Consider the following 18,364-nt stretch of genomic DNA (forward strand, 5'->3'; position numbering starts at 1 on the left):
CCCGCCGGGCTAGCAGGAGGTGAAGGTTTTCCAGAAGAAGTTTTTGCAGGGAGCCTTGCGGTCCCGCTGCGATAGCTGGGCGAGCCGCCCCAGCACCGCCCGTTCCTCCTCCAGCTTGCCCTCCTCTTCCATGTCCGGGGAGGCCACCTCGCGCCCCGCATCCACGCTGTCCAGCAAGCCCGCCAGCATCTTCAGGATGGCGTCTTTCCGGACTGTGCTCTGTTCCTGCGGGCAGAGAGAAGGGGAAAGTGATGGACGGAGGCCCTGTCCCCCACAGCCGTCGAGGCAGAGGGTTGTTGCAGGGTGCGAACATCCCCCGTGGGGTCCCTTCTCGTTTCCCTGCCTCCCCTGGTGCCCTGTCCTCGGAGCTGATACTTTTACCGTCGGCAGAGCTGTGCTGGAGCTGAGGAATCTGTGGCTGCAGAAGTCACTCCTCCCTTCCGTCCCATGTCCAGCTCAGTCGGCTGGACAGGGAGAGGCACATGTGCCATGTTTTAACTGGAAAAGAGCTGCTCACAAATAGGCATGAATTGGCTGTAAAGTCTCTTGCTGCCTGCACTAATTAAATTTCATTGAATGCCAAACTGCCTTCTCTCCTAGTAAGCCCGTGCTCCCTTCACTGCTCTGACTGCCCAGCATCTGCTGTAGGAAGGTCGGGGAAGAGGCACAGAGTCCTGAGCAATATTAAATTAAGCGTAAGGGGGGCTGCAACCCACTGTAAAATGCTGAGAATGAAACGTAACAAAGGAGAGGGCTGGGTTGGTGGGAAGAGAGGAGCCCTAAGTATCTGGAGCAAAGTAGATGCCCCATCCCTGGAAATATTCCAGGTCAGGTTGGACGGGGCTCTGAGCAACCTGATTTAGCTGAAGATGTCCCTGCCCACAGCAGGGGAGTTGGACTAGGTGACCTTTAAAGGTCCCTTCCAACCCAAACTATTGTATGATTTTATGAAAATATTTGATCAGTGGAGACAGGCAGCTTGTATTTCAAGAACAAGAACCCGTACTTCAATAGCCTGACCTTGGGGGAAGGCAGAATGAAAGAGGAGTTGTGGAGCTCCATCCCTTTGCCATAACAGTATACAAAAGAGCGTAGCGTGTGGTTTGGGTCTTGAAGGATTTCCATCAGTAACAAGCTGTGAATTATCTTGTTTCTCTTAACTTTACATCCAGCAAATCTGAGGAATTACCTCTTGCCTGAGTATTCCTGGTCTCTGTGACTCATTAGCGGAGACAGCTGGTACTGGCCAAACTGGGATAGATGGTTTGACAGGAACAGATCCTGTTTCCCATGTAGATGGGAATCTTGGAAGCACATTTCCACGTCACTTCTCACAAATGCCATGTTTACTGCTGGGACTGCTGTATCTATCTGCTGGCTCTGTCAGCACCAGGATTTGCTGAGGACCACTTGGTGAGCAACTCAAAAGATGGATAGCAATTATTTTGAGTTTACGTTACAGAATGTTTATGGATATTTTTAATCACTTTCTTAGCTCTATTAACTAACCCTGCTTCCACACAAGAGAAACTGAGGCAAAGAAAAATTACATGCTATGTTTGTAGCAGAAGAAAAGATAAAAGCCAGCTTGTGCCCATCCTGATTCCTACTCCTGTGCTGCAAGTACAGAAATGGCTTGAGCCTTTGGGAGATGGACTGGGACTGGGGAACCCAACTAAATGTGTCTCCTGGGTCATGTCTTCCTCGTAAGCTTCTCTCCTAGCTGGAAGTGCTATGTTTTGAAATAACCTGCTCCAAGCAGAGCCAGCAGCTTCAGACTCAGGGATGGGGAAGGCAAAGCTCAGCCTGCTGTTAGGGGATATTCCTTACGCATGATCGGCTGTGGCTGTTAGTGAAACTAGGCAGCTCTTCCCTTGCACTAATCTATTGCTAACATCCTTTCTGCTTATAGCTTTTCCCAAGCTGCAAGAGATCAAGACTCTTGGGCAGCAGCTAGAGATCCTAGCATGGGTGGATTGAGGCACACCTTTGGGTAGCTGCTCCATTCCCTGTAGTACATCCACCAGTGCGTCAGAATGCACAGATCTTTCTCTTGCATTGTTACGCATTTTATGGTGGTTTATATGTAAAATCCCAATATTCTTCATACTTAAAACATTTGTCTGAGTTACAGCAGTGGTGACTGTAAGGATTGATTCATCAGCATCTAACAGTTTTTCACTTTGTAGAATGCTCTAAAGAGAATCATTATATCTATTATATCATTATTTTGTAAGCAACAGCGTGTAGAAGACTAAGAGTCATTACAGCTGAATTCATTTTTACCAAAGCCTTATTTACCGATTTATTCCCTACAACTTGTTTCTTTTTTCCCCAGCAGCTAGGATTTGCACCAGAAAGAGTTTACTTTTTAAGTACTGGATTTGTTATTGCAAGAATGTACAGCTGAAAGTTTACAGTTATCCCCAGAAGGGTTAATCCCAGCCAGCTGCAGAAGCCCTGATCTCTTACAGAATGCTAGCCCTAGCACCTCACACTGTATATGTTTCTTTCTCACAGCCAGTTTTATTGTTAATGGGATGTGAGCCCACTCCCGAAGCAGTAAGACACTGATGGATGAGCTGGAGCCAACGCTAAGACAGAAAAAACGATGTGGATACGCACAAAGGGGAAGTTAGTGCCTTTGAAACCAACGTTGGGATCCTTCACTTCTCTGGGTAGCTCCTCTGCAGGACTGAAATAACAGCAGCCTTATGGATACAGCTGTGAACTGGACGGGCAGAGTGCGGGGTGACTGACCACAGCTCACAGGAACCTCGGGGGTGGCAAGGAACATGCAGGTGAGAAAACTGTGGGGCGAGGGCAAGCAGAACAGAGCACTTGCTTGTGATTACGTTATGCTATTGCTTCCTACCTCTTTGGCGTCTTAGGGAAATAGTCCAGCAAAACAAAGTTATTATAGTGCTGTAGCCATTATAGTATTAGAGTTTTGCCAGTTGGTAGGATAATTATATTGCTATAATAAGTTCTGCCACTGCATAGAGCTGTGCTGGTTCAGAGTGTAATTATTCTAGCAGAACTATGTCAGTATAACTCCCCTTGTGAATACTACCCTGGAAAAAAGCAATTTTATTCTGATATAATTACTTCATTTATTATTCCTCTGTTACTTTCCTACTGAACCCATCTTTTAAACATTTGTCCTTCCCATGAGTCCTATTTAAAATATCATCTCCCTTGATCATTTTACCAATTATGTATCTTTTCTCTCCCTCCCTAATACTTTGCTTTATTCTCTCATGCTGCACTCTTTCAGCGATATTATTTTCTCCTTTTCCCTCTCCTCTCTGCTCTGTTCTTTTTGCCAGTTTTTGCTTAGCTCAGACTTCACTTTTGCAGCTCTCTGGCATCTGCCCTGGTACCTTTCCTAAATAAACTGGCTAGTAAGCTGTAGAAATAGCCCGTGCTTCAGCAGTGCATGAAGCTGTAGTGCCTTGGAACACAGAGGGGTGGAAGAGTTGTTTGCATCAGGTAAAGCCTAATTGCCCTTATTACCCCTCCCCTGGCTCTAGCCTGCTTCTGCGTGCTCCCACCTCACCCAGCTCCTGCACAGGGTGCATTATACTCACCCTACTGTTCTGTATTGCGAGTCTCTCTTCTCCGGGCAGTGCAGTGGCTCTCACGCTCCACACCAGCAGCAGAACGGACACCAGGCTGGCCACCAGCTGCATGATGTACAGGCTGTGACTACTGTGCTGAATTAGGAAGACTGGGAGAGGGAGCTGTTTCTGGGCTCTCTTCTGCCTCAGACAATGGCTGCAGCCCCTTTTATAGCCCTCCCCCTAGCCCAGTGGGTGACGCAAACAATTAAGTCTATATCAAAGGCAAATTAGACTTTGGAGAGGTTGTTAACACTTGGCTGCTTGAGTGGGATACTTCAGTGCCTCTGGGCTTTCCACGTGCCAGACCTGCAGAGACTGAGGAAGCAAAGGTTTGGGACTCTCCAGTAACATGCTGTTTCTTCGCCCCGAGAAATTGTAGGCACTATCTGTGCCTCTCCTAGTTAGCTGAATTCTGCTTGGGAACATAATGTTGGATAGAATAGGCCACCAGCTTGCACAAACCTCTGGCCAATGCTGGATGATTCAGAGGGAAGAGGTAAAACTTCTGGCCACCAGTTCTTAGATATGGGCTTGGACCCTCAGCCTGTGTGTCCAAACAGCTCCAGACTCTAGGGGTATTTGGATCTGGATCTCTGCAGCCAGTGATGCATCTCACTGTGGAACGCCAATATGCCTGGCTTTCCCTTTATGGTAACATGGGGACACAGGCTGCAGCTATGCAGTAATATAATGTCTTGCACGTGTACATAAGACTACCTGGAAGCCAGTAGGAGGTTACTGGGTTTTGTTCCTAGTATTGTTTCAATACGTCTTGAACTTATCCCAGAAGTATAAGTCAACACAGTGAATCCTGACTTGCAGATGTTGGGTTTAAATGTATTAAAGGGAAAACAAAGTACTGAAAGGCTGGTCAGAGCTGGAGCCGCTCTGCTCAGTGAGGCTTCAGAAAAAGGCTCATGGTATGCTGGCACTGACCGCAGCCTGCTTGGAGTAGGTTCCTAACGTTTCTGATCTCTGGTTGGCTATGCTTCTCCCTTTGCCCAAAATGCTGTCCTACTAGTGAGATTGGTTTGTGGGCCAGCAGAAGGTGCTATTAAGCACTGCTATCTGCTTTGCATCGTCTCCATCATGCGGGGATGGCATCCACTGTCACATGGCTGTGAGATATAGAGAGAGCTAAGATCCCGTCTCACCACTAGCCCTTTCTCCAGAAGCACTTGCCTCAGGGCAAGCCCTCTTCTGACCCTAACAACAAATGACAGTCAAAAGGTAAATTGTTATCCTAATTTAGCACATAAAAAAAACCCACGGGGAAGTGACTTGGCCAAGGGGATGCTGTGGCAGACTAAGAACAGAAGGCAGAAAAACCTGTTCCCCACTTCTACTGCTTACCAGCATTAGCTCCTGAAACAGCATGATGAAGCTTTGCCTGCAAATAATCCAGCTCCTAATCCCAGTTACACCACCCCTGGATACTCTTGAAGGAAAAGATGCCATCACTTCCATACATATTTGAAAAGAAATGCTGAATTCCCTCACTGAAAGATACAAAGAAAAAACTTTTTCTGCGTCATATGGACTTGTGGGGAAAAGTGATAATCTAGCAATTTCTAGAAATGAGTTTTCGTCAGGAAACTTTGAAACCTCATTGTTTCTCAGCCCCGCCTTGTGAGAGCTGGCTTCCACGCACCAGTTTCAGCTGAAATATTATCTGTTTCCTTTTAAACTGATCTTTCTAGTTTATCAGAATTGCTGTGTTAGCCCTTCGTAATGGATTCTGTCAAACACTTCCCAGCCAGTCTGGGGCTCGAGACAGAGAGCAGTGAAGTACCAGGCTCCAGCAAGCAGACAAATCACAGAGACTTGCCAAATGACCCGCAGCCGATTTGCTCCAGGAGAGGTAAAAGTGGGAGAATAGCAAATGGAGAAAGCGCACTTGGTTGCTCAAGAGGAAGGAAGGGCAGGTACCTGTGAGTGTGAGATGTGCCTGGGCTGACAGGCAGGCAGAAGGTGAATCCCGTTCTATTGGTTGTGAGGCAGGACTAAACCGCGTGGGCCTACTAGCCAAAAAGCTAGACAGACAGCAGAAGCAGTGCAACCAGGTCTCCATGCTGGGGGCCATCTGGTCTAACCAAACTGCTTGTTCTAATAAATATGGTTTTGTTTGCAGCTTTGCCTTCTGAATGGGCTGTTTTCTGTAAAGCTTCATTGAGCGAATGGGGTCACAAATATGACAATGCTCTTCTACCAAAAAAAGGATGATGTGCTGAGCCAGAGATCAGCTTCTGGGGAGGCCCACAGGGATGAAAACAGTGACCAGGCTGCCGTGAATCTGTCCTGGGATTAAAGGGCAGTAATAAAATAATTGTTACCTCTTGAGGGGGTTGGTTTTGGAGAGACTTTCTGCCAGCACCAAACCTGTGGCCCTGCTGATGAGGACAGCGCAGCCAAAACCTGTACTTCTAGCCTGGGCAAGGCTGGGTGTCTCTTCCCAGCTGGGAGGGAGGGGAAGAGGGACACTCCAAAGCACTTACACTGTAGTGCCCACAGTAGGACTGGATTTCTAAATCCAAACGAGTTCCCTCCGGGCTCTGTTACAGCATCCCTCAATATAGCTATAGCACCATCTTCTTTTCCAAAGGAAGTAAAATAACTCTGTGGTGATAAAATATGCTCTTTTTTAGTAACTGGAAGGAGTTCAACATATAGTACCAGGATTGTTCTCCATTCCTACTGTTCCCTATTCCCTGTCGCATTGGCTGTCTGACCTTTAAGAAGGCCCCAATTATTTTTTTTGCCAACCCTTAAATGCTTATCACTTTGTACAAGGAAGGTTAAAGGTCTTCCCTTGGAGGAATAAACATTTCTGACAATTCTTTCCTTGATTTTCTCTTACCACTTTCTCTCTCTGTCATCTGACTCACCCCTTTAGAAGTCTTCTTCCTTGATGCTCTCTTCTGGCTGGAGTTGCAGTTTCCTGAGTGGGTTTCTACCACTTTACAGTGAGGGTAGATCTATCTGAAATCAGCACACCTGTGAACACATCCATGGCAACCTGGTAAGGGTGGGGATGCTCCAGGAGGAAGTTCAGCATACAGTAACTTGAAAATGCCTGGCTATCCAAGGATTTTGGTTCACGGTTAGCGTGGCTTCAGCAGAGATGCAGCGTGGGTTCAGAAGTACAGCAGAATATGCTTTCACAATCACATAGGACAACCTCCATCTTTTTGTGATTCAGGGTGCACAAGCCATATGCAATGGGAGAGGTTTTCTCTTTCAAGAACGAGGTCCCTGACCTCTCCTCAGCGCATCTGTACAGCAGCGAAGACTGGGCATTGCTGGAATACAAAAGCTAAGACTATGTCTGGCACCAAATGCCACATTAAGGAATGAGGTAATTTCTCAATTGCTTTCTTCTATGGCCTGGATATTTGCCGTCTTCTGCCCGTTTGGTGCCTGGTCTGGGTTCAGATTACCATGTCTTGAAGCACGTAGCAGAATTACATCAGGCTTCCAGAACAAAGTCTGGCTCCCAAAGGTGAGGCACTCAGCTGCAGCTGAAGGAAGGGTTCAAATGCTTCTGCTTTCCTGTCATTGGAACCCTTTCTCTCTGCCCTCAAGAGTCCCTAGTTGCAAAGGCCAATGCAATAAATAAAGCAATAGTCATCTGACAGTTGTGAGCCTTCCTGGAAGGGGAAACCAATTTGTTCATGGCCCTGAAATCACAGCTCATTTATCAGGCCAGGCTTGCAGTATTCCCTCGCACTGCGCTCCCCAGGGGCCTCCGAGAAGCATGCAGGTGGCCGTTCCAGCCACGGCTTTTCATCGGCACTAATCTAACAAACCGAAGGAACAGACTGCGTGAGTGTGGGCTGAGCCTACTGCTCCCACTCATCCCTGATAAGAGCGGCAGAGCAGGTGCAGGGAGGAGGAGGGGAGTACCGCAGGGATGCCGCTGTCAGAGCACGCACGACTACAAGCCTGCTACAGCTCTCTGGGGAGGTGGAGGGGGGGAGTTGTACTACCTTCTCTGTCCGTCGACCCCAAAGGGACTGCAGGAGGATGAAGGGAGGGAGAGTGTAACGCTTCAGTGGTATGCTCAAAACCTTTTGTTATTTTAAAATGCATGTAAAGTTAAACATTTCGGTTATTCCACCAAAAATCTTCTTCAAAAATAACTACGTGCTATGAAACGTTTCTATTTCAAAATACCTCTGTTTTCCACTGAAAATGTTTTGCTCGGCTGCAAGCAGGCGGCCTTTCAGGCTGTGAAGCAGGCTGAGGACGCCTGGGGTTACCACCTACTGACATATGAACTGACCTCTGTTACACCAAACTCGTCCCGTTGCTGGCAAGACTGGCTGGACAAGACTTGGATGGAAATGTTTCTTTACCATTTGGATTTCCTGAGGGATCACACACGCACTGCGCCTTGTGGGAACTCAGTCAGAAAGAGCTCACCAGGGACGTTAACGTGCAGGACTGCAAGAATGCCAGCACCGCAGAAGGGACCGCTCGGCTGGGAGAGCTTTAAACAGGAATTCACGCACTCCACGTAGTGTGGGGTTCTGGTTACTCCTCTCCTACAGCTGAAGGGGGATGAAACACATGCAGGGTCATCACATACATCATCTTGCCCTTAACCCTGGCACACAGAATTAGCTTTATTAAACTCCTTCCCGAAGATGCCCAGCCGTGGGCTGCTGCAGCAGCCGTTCAGTACCAAGGAGAGGGCAGCCCCCTCCTGCGGGGTCCCTGCTCCGGCCGGCCCTCCGTCCTCACCACCGGCACTTCAAACCCCATTAACCCCGCAACTGGCGTCCTTGAAAGACCTGCTGCTGAGATCCCTAGCATTCATAATAACCGCCCCCCCCCCGCCTTTATCTGCTTTACACATCACACTGCTGTAATTGAGATTCCCTGGCTCTAATTCCCCACCTTTTGCATGTTTTAAAAGCACTTAACTCCATCCTATACATGACCAGGAAAGAGCATCACCTAGACTTCTCAGTATTTAACTTGGTTAAATTTCTCATCTTACTTTTTAACAACATTTTGTCTTACTTTTTTGCTAGAGCTGAGCTGCTGTTTCACGCTTTTGCCACACTTTTCCCTCTTCTTCCCACACCACTTCATTAAAGGAACTTTCCTCTCCCTGAACTTGGTGGCACTTGTTACTACTTTTTTGACTGTTTGCTTACTGAGGCTGCTGTTTGATGAAAGATGAATTGTCATTCTTACTTCAGCAGTCTCTTGCTCCAGCCAAGCTCCATCAGCAATTCCGCCAGGCCTCAATAATATTAGCTCTGGATGAATATGACACTCAGGCCAATTAACTGGCTGAAAGGGCTCAAGAGATACAGGCAAGAGATTTCTCTTAGTTTTTTTAAGCTCTTTTCTGAACTTCTAAAAATTGAGTTAGTTCAATGAGTAAAGCACAGAGCAGGGAGTCTGACACAGTTCAAAAGGCACCAAGAGGCTTAAGCAATTGATGTGCTAAAGCCCATCAGGCTCTGCTCCCTCGCTTGTCTCCACCTGCTCTGACTGATATTACATTGTACGTTACTTGGGACAAAGCCTATCCCTGTTCATATGCTCCTAGTTTAATAAGATGCTGGAACGTGACTGCAGCATGTCTAGACAAACAACATCTTTGTGGATTTTTGCTTATGAACAGCCTTGCTTGACTAGCCTTGGGCAAAAGCCAGCTAAATCTCCGAAAAAGTTACTCAAGTATTTTAGTTGCCCACCTGGAGACACTGCAAAGATTGCTTTCGAGTGTTCAGTGCTCAATTCTATGAGGCCCCATTAGCTTCCTCCTGTGGGGCATTACCCAAATTGCCAGTCTCTTTTCAATCCCCAGCGTCCTTGGCCACAGCAGCCTGCAGCATAACAGCTCAGACCTCATACATTCGTGGAAGGGATAATCAATCTGTAGACACAATTGCCTGAGAGATGACTGCCATGCCAAATACCATTCTAACAGCTTAAACGGCCTGTAGACCTTGTGGCAGCTCTCAGCACAGGGGTGACTAACAGTCATAAAGCGCTCAGAGCTGCTCAGATGGAACTAGCTGTAGATGCACAAACTCTTGCTGCCTCTCTTGCTGCATTGTTAACGAGTGCTTGATTCAGGCACTGATCTCTGTCTTCATCTATTGCAAGGCACTGAAGTATTTGAAACTGCCTGTAAAGAACAGTGATTTGGAGTGACTGGGAAACTATATAAACCCTATGGACAAAGTATGTGCGACTTAGATGGCAAACAGCCTTGTCTTCCTGCTCTCATCACTGGCCACTCACTGAACTTACAAATTTGGAGAGAGCTCAGAGAAACAGAAGGAGTAATTAGCTGCGTGGAGGCTAGTAACAGGTTTGAGGAAGCTCTTTCCCTCCTGGGCATTGTTGTACTCACCAAGGGTGGGTGGAAGGCTTGAACTTGTTACTAGTTGGCAGCTGCTCTAAGGCCTTCCTGGACTACAGTCCTGGTCTTGATTCCCATTCCAGGGGAGAGAAAGTGCCAGAGGTAGTTTTCTGCCAACGATGAAAGGCTGAATGGGGTTCAGGTCCCACAGCAATTTAAACAGGAGTAGCTAGAACCAGCTTCCATTACTGGTCTGCTGTTGTTTATAGTAAAAATACAAGAGTTGAGCAATGAAAATGCCTCAGTAGCCCTAACTGATCAGTAGCTGTGGGAGAAAGGAGACAGCTATCCAGACAATTAAGAGACAAAATGGGTGTAATCTTCTCAACACAAGAATACAAAGGAGATCCAGACTCAGCTCTGCAGCTTAGCAATGCTTTGCAAATGCTTATGACCACAAAGACCCTGTACTGATAGTAGAAGGGGGCATTGGGAGAGAAGTGGTACGTCTCATCAGAAAAGGGAGAAAGTGGGAGGGTTGATGCTGACACCACAGAAGTCCCTCGCTGTAGGCACGCAGTGGCTGCACCACCTATGCTATTTGTAGGGTCAGAATTGTGGTAAAGCCCAACCCCAACCTTTGCAGAAGTCTGCTCCTTCTAGTTTTCTCTTATCAAGCCAAAACGCCTCCCTGAGAAGCAGCTTTTTTATCTTCTCCTGATGCCACCTAGCGACTGTTCCCAGCTGTTCAGCTTGAGTTCAATACTTGGTTCAGGCCCTCGGAGCCACTAAGCCACCGCAATTTTTGCAGAGGAAAGGATGGTGCAACTGAGTGGGGCCAGCGATTGACAGGCATTACGTGATGCGAGCAGGGAGATGGGCAGCTACAGAACAGCTTGGAAAGCTGTACCAGAGGTAGCATTTGGACTAGTGAATAGCTTGGATAGAAGGTGCTGACTTCTGCGGCATAGAGGATGACAGAAGCTGGAGCTATTATGCAGTCAGGTTACAATACAGAACATGCAATGGGATCACTCTTCAGAGCTTATTTTTGATGGTAACTTGTCATCCCTAGAGACAAGGGAGAGAGGAAGTCAGACCAACTACAGAGTGCCCCTGGATGTCTTCTGACAAGCACAGCAAACTTCCAGGATCGCTGTTTCCACCCCCACTCTCTCCCCAAAGAAGCACACCGACCCACACTGATGTCACCTTAACCAGAGCCGAGTGTTTAATTGATTGCAAGGGAGTGACAACCGCACAGTGGTTGTGCTGGGAAGATACCCACTGCACAGCGGTGGTACGGAGTCTTTAAAACAAAAGTAACAAAGTAGAGGCAGATCCATCTTACAACAGAGTACAACGAAAAACAACTTATGCGTCTGAGGATTCTGGGGGCAGCATTAGAAATAATGATGCCTCCTAAGGACTAGCAAATACCCAGGCCTGAGGCATCTCAGCATGACTGAGATGAGAGATTTGTCAGCACAACTGACTCCCCAACATCAGTACTTAACAGCAGGCAATGGATCTAAGGTTTGTTTTTTATATATATATATATATTTATATTTATATATATAAAGCGCCTATCACCATATTGATAAACATTCTTTGGAACCACTCTGACGGCAGAGGTAAGAACAGGAGTCAGCCTGTTAATACCTCAGCACTTCTGTTTCCAACCAATTTTTAAAAAAAAAAAAAAAAAAGCCACAAGACTTGCTGCCAGCCTGCCTGGCTGGTGTTTAATACTGCTACTCCATCAGGGTTGGAGGGAGACCTATTATGAATGGCAACAGTTTGCACTGTGACTGCTCCAACTGTGCTGCAGAACAGTGCAGGTGTCGCAGAAGGGCAGTGGGACATGAAGGCTCAGACCCGTTACCAGTCAAAACGTCTCAGCAGCAGGGAGCTCCTATTAGGAGAGAGCAAGCTAACTTTGCGCACAAAGCACTCGCTCTCTGTGCTTAAGGCTGAGTCAGTGACTCTTCTGGACTCTTCCCAGGTTTCAGAAGATCACCAGACAGAAATACGCGTCAGTTATAAATATATCATGTCAGTTGGAGGATGTGGAGTGGGAGGGGGGCACAGGGAGGGGAGAATTTAGAATGGGTGCAGGGAGGAGAGATAGGAAAAAGACATCTTACGCTTCCAGCACGGGAAAGAACAGTTTTGACCTCACGCAATAAGTCACTGGACCTTTTCAATAGTCTTATCTGGCTTATGCCCCATCATCTTTAACACATCATCAAAAGGAATGTTGGCTGGCAAAGGGTTAAACAATCCCACACAGTGGAGAGCAAATCTGCAGCCTGCTGGGAAGGTCCCCACCACATCACTGACGATCTCAGAGTCCAACTTGAAGGAAGGAAGCAGCTTCTCGGGCTCACACATCGCTCAGGGCCTGGAGACAGCCAAAGACAAAAACGTGTCAGGATGGACCTGCTGCAGCTCTACCAGTCCTCAACAGAAATATGGCTCTGAAACACAACCATGGCACTTCCCTTCATCTCTAGGACACTCTGAGGAGGTTTTTTCTGGAACCTGCAATTGCAACCCAGTTAGGAGATAACAGAATGATGCAGAAATAGACTATCCTACAAGAAGGCAGACCACGCTAGAGGATCCTTTCTTTACCCTCTGGTTTGCGCTAGAAACCGCAACCACATTTTATCTAAGACTTTTGGAGCTTTCCAATAAGAAACACCAGTTCTGCAGGCTCTTGGACTTAGTTTTGGTCGGTGAAGTAAGAGTGATCTGCCATGAAGGCATGGGACATCAACCCAAAGAACAGTTCCAAACTGAACTCCAGTCTTCCCAGACTGACTCATACTCTGCTATGTCATACAAAATACTGTCCTGCTCCGACTTGCTCACAGAAGCCTTTAGGGCTGCAGGAAATCCTCAGTCCTGTATACTCCCACTCCTGCTGAAGAAAAGTCATACCTCGTCCTTGATGGAGGAACAGCAGCGCAGCCTTGCTTACCTTCCGTGCAAACTCTGGCAGAATGAAAGCTGCCCGATGAATGTCAGAGTTGTAGTATTTCAGACTCCTCTCCTCTACTTGTTGCTGTGAGAGCTGCTGCACAGGCTCCCGGAAATTTGTGTTCTGCAATAAAGAAGCCAGGTAGCTTTGTAGTGTTTGGGTAACAAGCAAAAGGCTGTGTGACAGGCATCCTGATTCATGGCAGAGAACCAAGAGGACTCACAGGAAAACAGATTACTTTCTGTTCTAGTATGAGGTCAAAGGTTCTGCACAGCTCCAGCCCCAAGGGCTGGAGTTTACACTCCGTACCTCGCGTGACTAGCCCTTATTCACAGATGTCAGCGTATGAGGTCAGACTGCATGTGAGCCATGTGCCAGATGAAGCTGTCAGATTGTGCCCGAGCATCTAAGAAGCAAGGCTTTTGCTCTTCAGAGCAGAATCCACATCTGCGTTAAGTCAGGCACAGTGCAGGCTGCCAGTGCCCCAGATAAATAAAATACAGCAGCAGAAGTGCTGCTGGCTCACTAAACCAATGCGACAGTTGCATTACAGGCTTGCTGTAACGCAGCAGATTGGGAAGAGAGCAGACCTCAGTGGTCTGACACAGTTACCAGCCCACATCCTAACACTGACTCTCACTTGGAGGCCTCTGAACAAGCAGAATACCAGTCACAAGCTGATAGTTATCAAGCAGGTGCCCACTTTATAACAGCCAGCATCAATAAGCCAAAGCCTTAACAGGCTCTGGAAATTGGTAGTGCCTTCCTCCCTTCCAAGTTTGTTGTACTAGAGAGAAAACCATGTCCTTTTCTAAGGCAACTGGTTGCATTACTGGTAAATTCTGCACTTCATTCAGCACTGAGCAAGCTGCATTGCAGCTCTGGGGCCCTGGGCTGGCAGAGCCGGGGCCCAGCATGAGTTTAGAGGCCCCACAGCTGGGAGAGCTCAGTGCCACAGCTGGGAGAGCTCAGTGCCACAGCTCAAGCTCAAGCTCTGTGAGGGACAGCCTGAGGCAGGCTCCGCAGGTGCTTTCACAGAGTGGAAAAGGGCACTTCAGGTGCCTGAAACTCACCGGGTTCTTGCTGCAGAGCATGAAGCCAATCTGCCCGCTGGGATATGTGGGGATGGTGCAATAGGCGTATTCCACAACAGGGAACAGAGACTTGCAGAACTGACGCATCTCCTTAATGAGATCCAGGTGCAGCCACTGGCACTCACCTACAGGGAGAAAGGAAGACAGGATGCAAGGTGAGAGCTGCCCCTCTTCTCTGCACAGGCCTGTGCCAGGTTAACAGTGATTCCAAGTCCAAACCTGCTCTACTCCGCACAGCTCATGTGGTTTCAAAGGCAAGATAAGACCCTTACGCCAGTTCTACTAAGCGCAGTCCGGCAGTTAACGAGTTGACGTATACAGATCAAAAACGCTCCTGTACCTGGGAGCTGAAATGAATTTCACTCCCTGCGTCATGTCTCCCCAGGAGGAGAGTCCCCTTTGTGCCTCACACTTTGCATGCAATGATCTGGCATCAGCCTCTGCCCAGAGACAGCATCCTCACCTTGGCAGCAAAGAATCCCATCTTCTCGCAGGGCTGTCTTCATCAGCTGGTAGTAGGATTCTTTGAATAAGCTTTCTGCAGGACCTGGGAGAAAAGTAAGTGAAGAGATATGTCTAGAGAGAGACTAAGATGGTAGGCTTCTGAGAGTTTTCCAAATGCCCAGGCTCCACAGGGACTGCACTGGAAAAACACACATTTCAAATGGCTTTTCAGTGATCACAAGTGTTGCAGATAATCTGGAAGCAAGAAGTTTTGACCCTGGGTGAACCCCAGCCTGCGCCTAGCACAGCAGAACCATCAGGATTTTAGCTTTGCTCAAGAGCAAGCCCAGGACCTTTATCAAAGAAGGGCCTGGCAGCTGCCTCTTGCTTCAGTGAGCATTTTTTAAACTGAACTCCTGCTCCAAACTGCCTTTTAGAGACGCCTCTCTCTGTCTTAACTACAGCAAGAGTGAAAGTGACTCAGGCACTTGTCTTTAGGTCCCTAAAATGAGGCACCATAACTACATTTGGTCTCTCTCTACCTTGGTTTTCCCCTTCAGAAATACAGCAACCTCACTATAGCCATCTCTAGGCTAGGTAGCTACACCAACAGCATGTGAGCCGCTGCTTCATTAGCAGGCACATGTGCAAAGCTGTCTTTGCCAGCATGGTGCTGTATGCCCCATGGAATTACTGGACTCGAGGATCAACTCTCTGCCAGAAGCGATAGCTGCTGGAGTTGAATTTTGAGGACAGAAACATGACAGCTGGCTTGAAGCCTTGCTAATACAATTTTCTGGTCTTCATCCTTCCCTTTCTCTACCAAAAGAACCAAGTCAGTGAGTCTTTTCACTTGAAAGGAGCCTGGACAGGCTGGCATTACTTCCAGGAGGCAGGCAGAAGAGAAAAGGAGGAGGGGTGTGGAAAGCAGTACCCTTCTATGGCCCTTCTTACCCATGGGGTCAGACGAGTCCGTGATAATCACATCAAAGGCTTCTTGATTTTGTTTCATGAACTCAAAACCATCTCCCACATGCAAGGTCAGCTTAGCGCTGGAATACCCCACTGCCATCCCTGGGAGGTATTTCTTAGATACCTGGATCACATCCTGCAACACAGAGAGCACAAGTGGGTCAGCGGGCACTACAAGGAGCTACTTCTCAGGCTACTGTGCAGCTGCAGCTGAAAGAACAGCACAATGAGTCATTTCCTTCCATGCCTTCAGCACAAATCCGACTCGCTAGCTAGATCCTCAAGAGCTGTCAGCATCTTCAGCCAACAAGCTACACTCAGCCCTTTCCTATGGCCTCAGGGTTCAGTGACACTGTTGGTCTGTCCTTGCCAAACTCAACAAGAAGAACTTGGAGCTTCAAAAGCTCCCCGAGGAACTAAGAGAATATGATTACAGATTTGACTGCTCTGTGCTCCTTCTCCCTGCAGACATTGCTTGCAGAGGTGATCTCAACTAAAGACCTTTTTTTTTTTTTTTCCTTCCTAAATAAAACCATGCCAGCAGGTTTCTGGATGGAAGACGAGAAATATCCCCACCTGTGCTCTACAGTCATTATATTAATCCCCTCATAAGATACAGTTTTCTCTCTAAAACGGCTACAATGGTTAGACAGCCACTGCCCTAGGCCCAGCAATTGTACTGAACACTACCAGCTTCTCACAGCTGGCAGAAACAAAAAAATATGCTGGTGTCAGGCAGTGCTTGTTCAGAACCAGGCACATATGCCTACTTAGCTCGGCAGACAGGGTACACAGTCTCACATAGCAGTGTTTCTCATTCTCAAGCCTCGCCTTGAGGACACAGGAAAACTTTCTAAGACAGTAAAATATCAGAACAAACTGGAAGAGAGGAGGAGGTCCAGCCCATCTATCACGGAAACAAATATCCCCTGCTTATTTCCTGCTTTCAGTCGCAGGAGACTGCTTAACAAAGTGACCATCCTCCTCTGGCAGGAGCAGCGCTCTGTTCTGCATTGGGGGAGAGGGAAAAGCAGCACCTTCACAAAGCCAGAGCTCTCCTTCTCCAGATCCCACGCTTGGCCCACGCCGGCCTGGAAGGGCCTCTACCATACGTGTGTGAAAGAAATCACATGAAAGAGGCAGCCAGCTGCCACGTAGATGACTCGTAAGGCAAAGAGGTGGCGCTGTCAGTGTCACGCCAGCAAAAGCGGCAGCAAATGCACTCGCTACTGACAAGGGACAGCAGGTGAAGCAGCAGCTCCCGTGGATGCTGTGAAGTAGGGCTGCTTTCTGTTGGGCAGCCTGCCCGGTCTGACCAAAGCCCCGGGGCACCTCCACGCAGCCGGGAGCCCAACGCACCTCATCGATTTCACACTGCACCACAGACTCCACGGTCGGGTGTTTCACCACCTCTCGCAGCACTCCCCCGTCGCCACCACCGATGATCAGCACCTGGGAGAGGAAAGGGCAGAAAACCGGCCATCAGCGGGGTCGGCTCACGGGGGAACTTTGACAGCACGGCCTAAAGAGAACGGCTTGAAACCCAGCAGCCCCCCGGGCTCGTCCTGCCCCGGCGCTTGGAGGTGTGCTCCGGGGGCCCACGAGGGCTGCCTGCCACGCTCTGTCAAGCGCCGAGCGTAGGTGCGCCTGAAGCGACGGCCCACGCCAGCCTCTCGCCGCGGCAGCCCTGAGGGGGCCGGCTGGGAGGACGGGGGCCGGTCTGCGGGCCCCGGGGCCGGCTCGCGGGCCCCGGCTGGGGAGACCCCGCGGAGGGGGCCGGGGGCGACTCACCTTGCGGGGGTCGGGGTGGCTGCAGAGGGGCAGGTTGGCGATCATTTCCTGGTAGGAGAACTCGTCCCGCTCCGTGCACTGGATCACCCCGTCCAGGACCAGGACGTTGCCGTAGGTGGTGCTGGGCAGAGCGGGGAAGCGGGGTTGGAGCCGGCCCGCGCCCCGGGGCCGCGCTCCCCCGCCGCCTCCCAGCGCCGCCAGGCCCCACCGCATGGCGCTGCGCCCCGCGTCCCCCCGCCCCGGGGCGCCCGCCCGGCCGCGCCGCACCTGCGGAAGACGAGTATCTCCTGGTAGCGGGAGCGCTGGTGGTGCAGGAGCTCCTCCACCTGCAGCGACATGGCCTGCCCCGGCCACAGCCGGCAGGTCTCGCGGAACCAGCCCTCGCGGATCAGCGCCGCCGCGCCGCGCTCCATCCCGGCCCGGCCGCCCCCGCCGCCCCGCGCCGCCGCCGGGCACCTGCGCGCCGCCGCCTGACCCCGCCGGCGCGGGAGCCGAGCAGAGGGGCCCACGCGCCGCCCCGCCCCCGGCTGCCAGCGCGCGCGCCGCCGCGGCCCCATTGGCTGGCCGCGCGCCGCCGCGCCCCCATTGGCCCAGGCCGGCGGTGACGCCGGCGCCAGCAGGGTAGGACGGCCGGCGCCCCGGGGCCACGTGGGGCGGCGCGCCCGGCGCGGAGCCGCCCCCGCCCCGGCGGTGAAAGGGCGCGTCCCCCCCCCGCGCTGGGGCTGCCCGGGCGGCCGGTCCCCCCCCCCGCCTCGCCACAAAGGCAGAGCCCGGGCGGCGGGCACCGCCGCGGGCGGGCGGAAGACGGGGCGCTGCCCGAGCGCTCGGCAGAGCTCCACCGCCTGCAGAAACGCGAGTGACTAACAATTTTCGGGGAAGGGAAAAAAAAAAAAAAAAAAAAAGCCTCATTTGGATGTTTTAAGGGTTAGATGTTACGAAAGCAGATTCCTTTCTCGCGTTCGTGTGCCCCGGCGCGCACTCGGCAGCGTTACAAAACGCGGTGCACCCTGCGAAGAGCAGGCTGCGGGAGGGATTCACCGAGGTTACACCGAGTAGTTCTCCAGCCAGGTTACGCAAAGACCTTGAACGACTGCTGCACGGCAGCAGAACAGCCTCGGATGGCGGATCC

General features: G+C 50.1%; 2 protein-coding genes across 2 annotated transcripts; both read right to left on the reverse strand.

Moving 5' to 3' along the window:
* Positions 1 to 9: 9 nt before the first annotated feature.
* Positions 10 to 12,144, reverse strand: CORT (cortistatin). Its single transcript, XM_075172479.1, has 6 exons — positions 12,096 to 12,144; positions 10,000 to 10,118; positions 7,979 to 8,173; positions 6,509 to 6,617; positions 3,591 to 5,122; positions 10 to 225 (listed from the first exon to the last, which is right to left on the reverse strand). The coding sequence occupies exons 5-6, from the start codon at positions 3,690 to 3,692 to the stop codon at positions 10 to 12; spliced, it is 318 nt and encodes a 105-aa protein (XP_075028580.1). The 5' UTR covers positions 3,693 to 5,122; positions 6,509 to 6,617; positions 7,979 to 8,173; positions 10,000 to 10,118; positions 12,096 to 12,144.
* Positions 11,157 to 17,673, reverse strand: SRM (spermidine synthase). Its single transcript, XM_075172478.1, has 8 exons — positions 17,503 to 17,673; positions 17,236 to 17,356; positions 16,804 to 16,896; positions 15,427 to 15,580; positions 14,492 to 14,575; positions 14,008 to 14,153; positions 12,935 to 13,057; positions 11,157 to 12,352 (listed from the first exon to the last, which is right to left on the reverse strand). Exons 1-8 carry the CDS (start codon positions 17,646 to 17,648, stop codon positions 12,335 to 12,337), a joined length of 885 nt encoding a protein of 294 aa, XP_075028579.1. The 5' UTR covers positions 17,649 to 17,673; the 3' UTR covers positions 11,157 to 12,334.
* Between the last annotated feature and the right edge of the window lie 691 nt (positions 17,674 to 18,364).

Source organism: Calonectris borealis, chromosome 23 (genome assembly GCF_964195595.1).
Source record: "Calonectris borealis chromosome 23, bCalBor7.hap1.2, whole genome shotgun sequence".
Taxonomy (NCBI): Eukaryota; Metazoa; Chordata; class Aves; order Procellariiformes; family Procellariidae; genus Calonectris; species Calonectris borealis.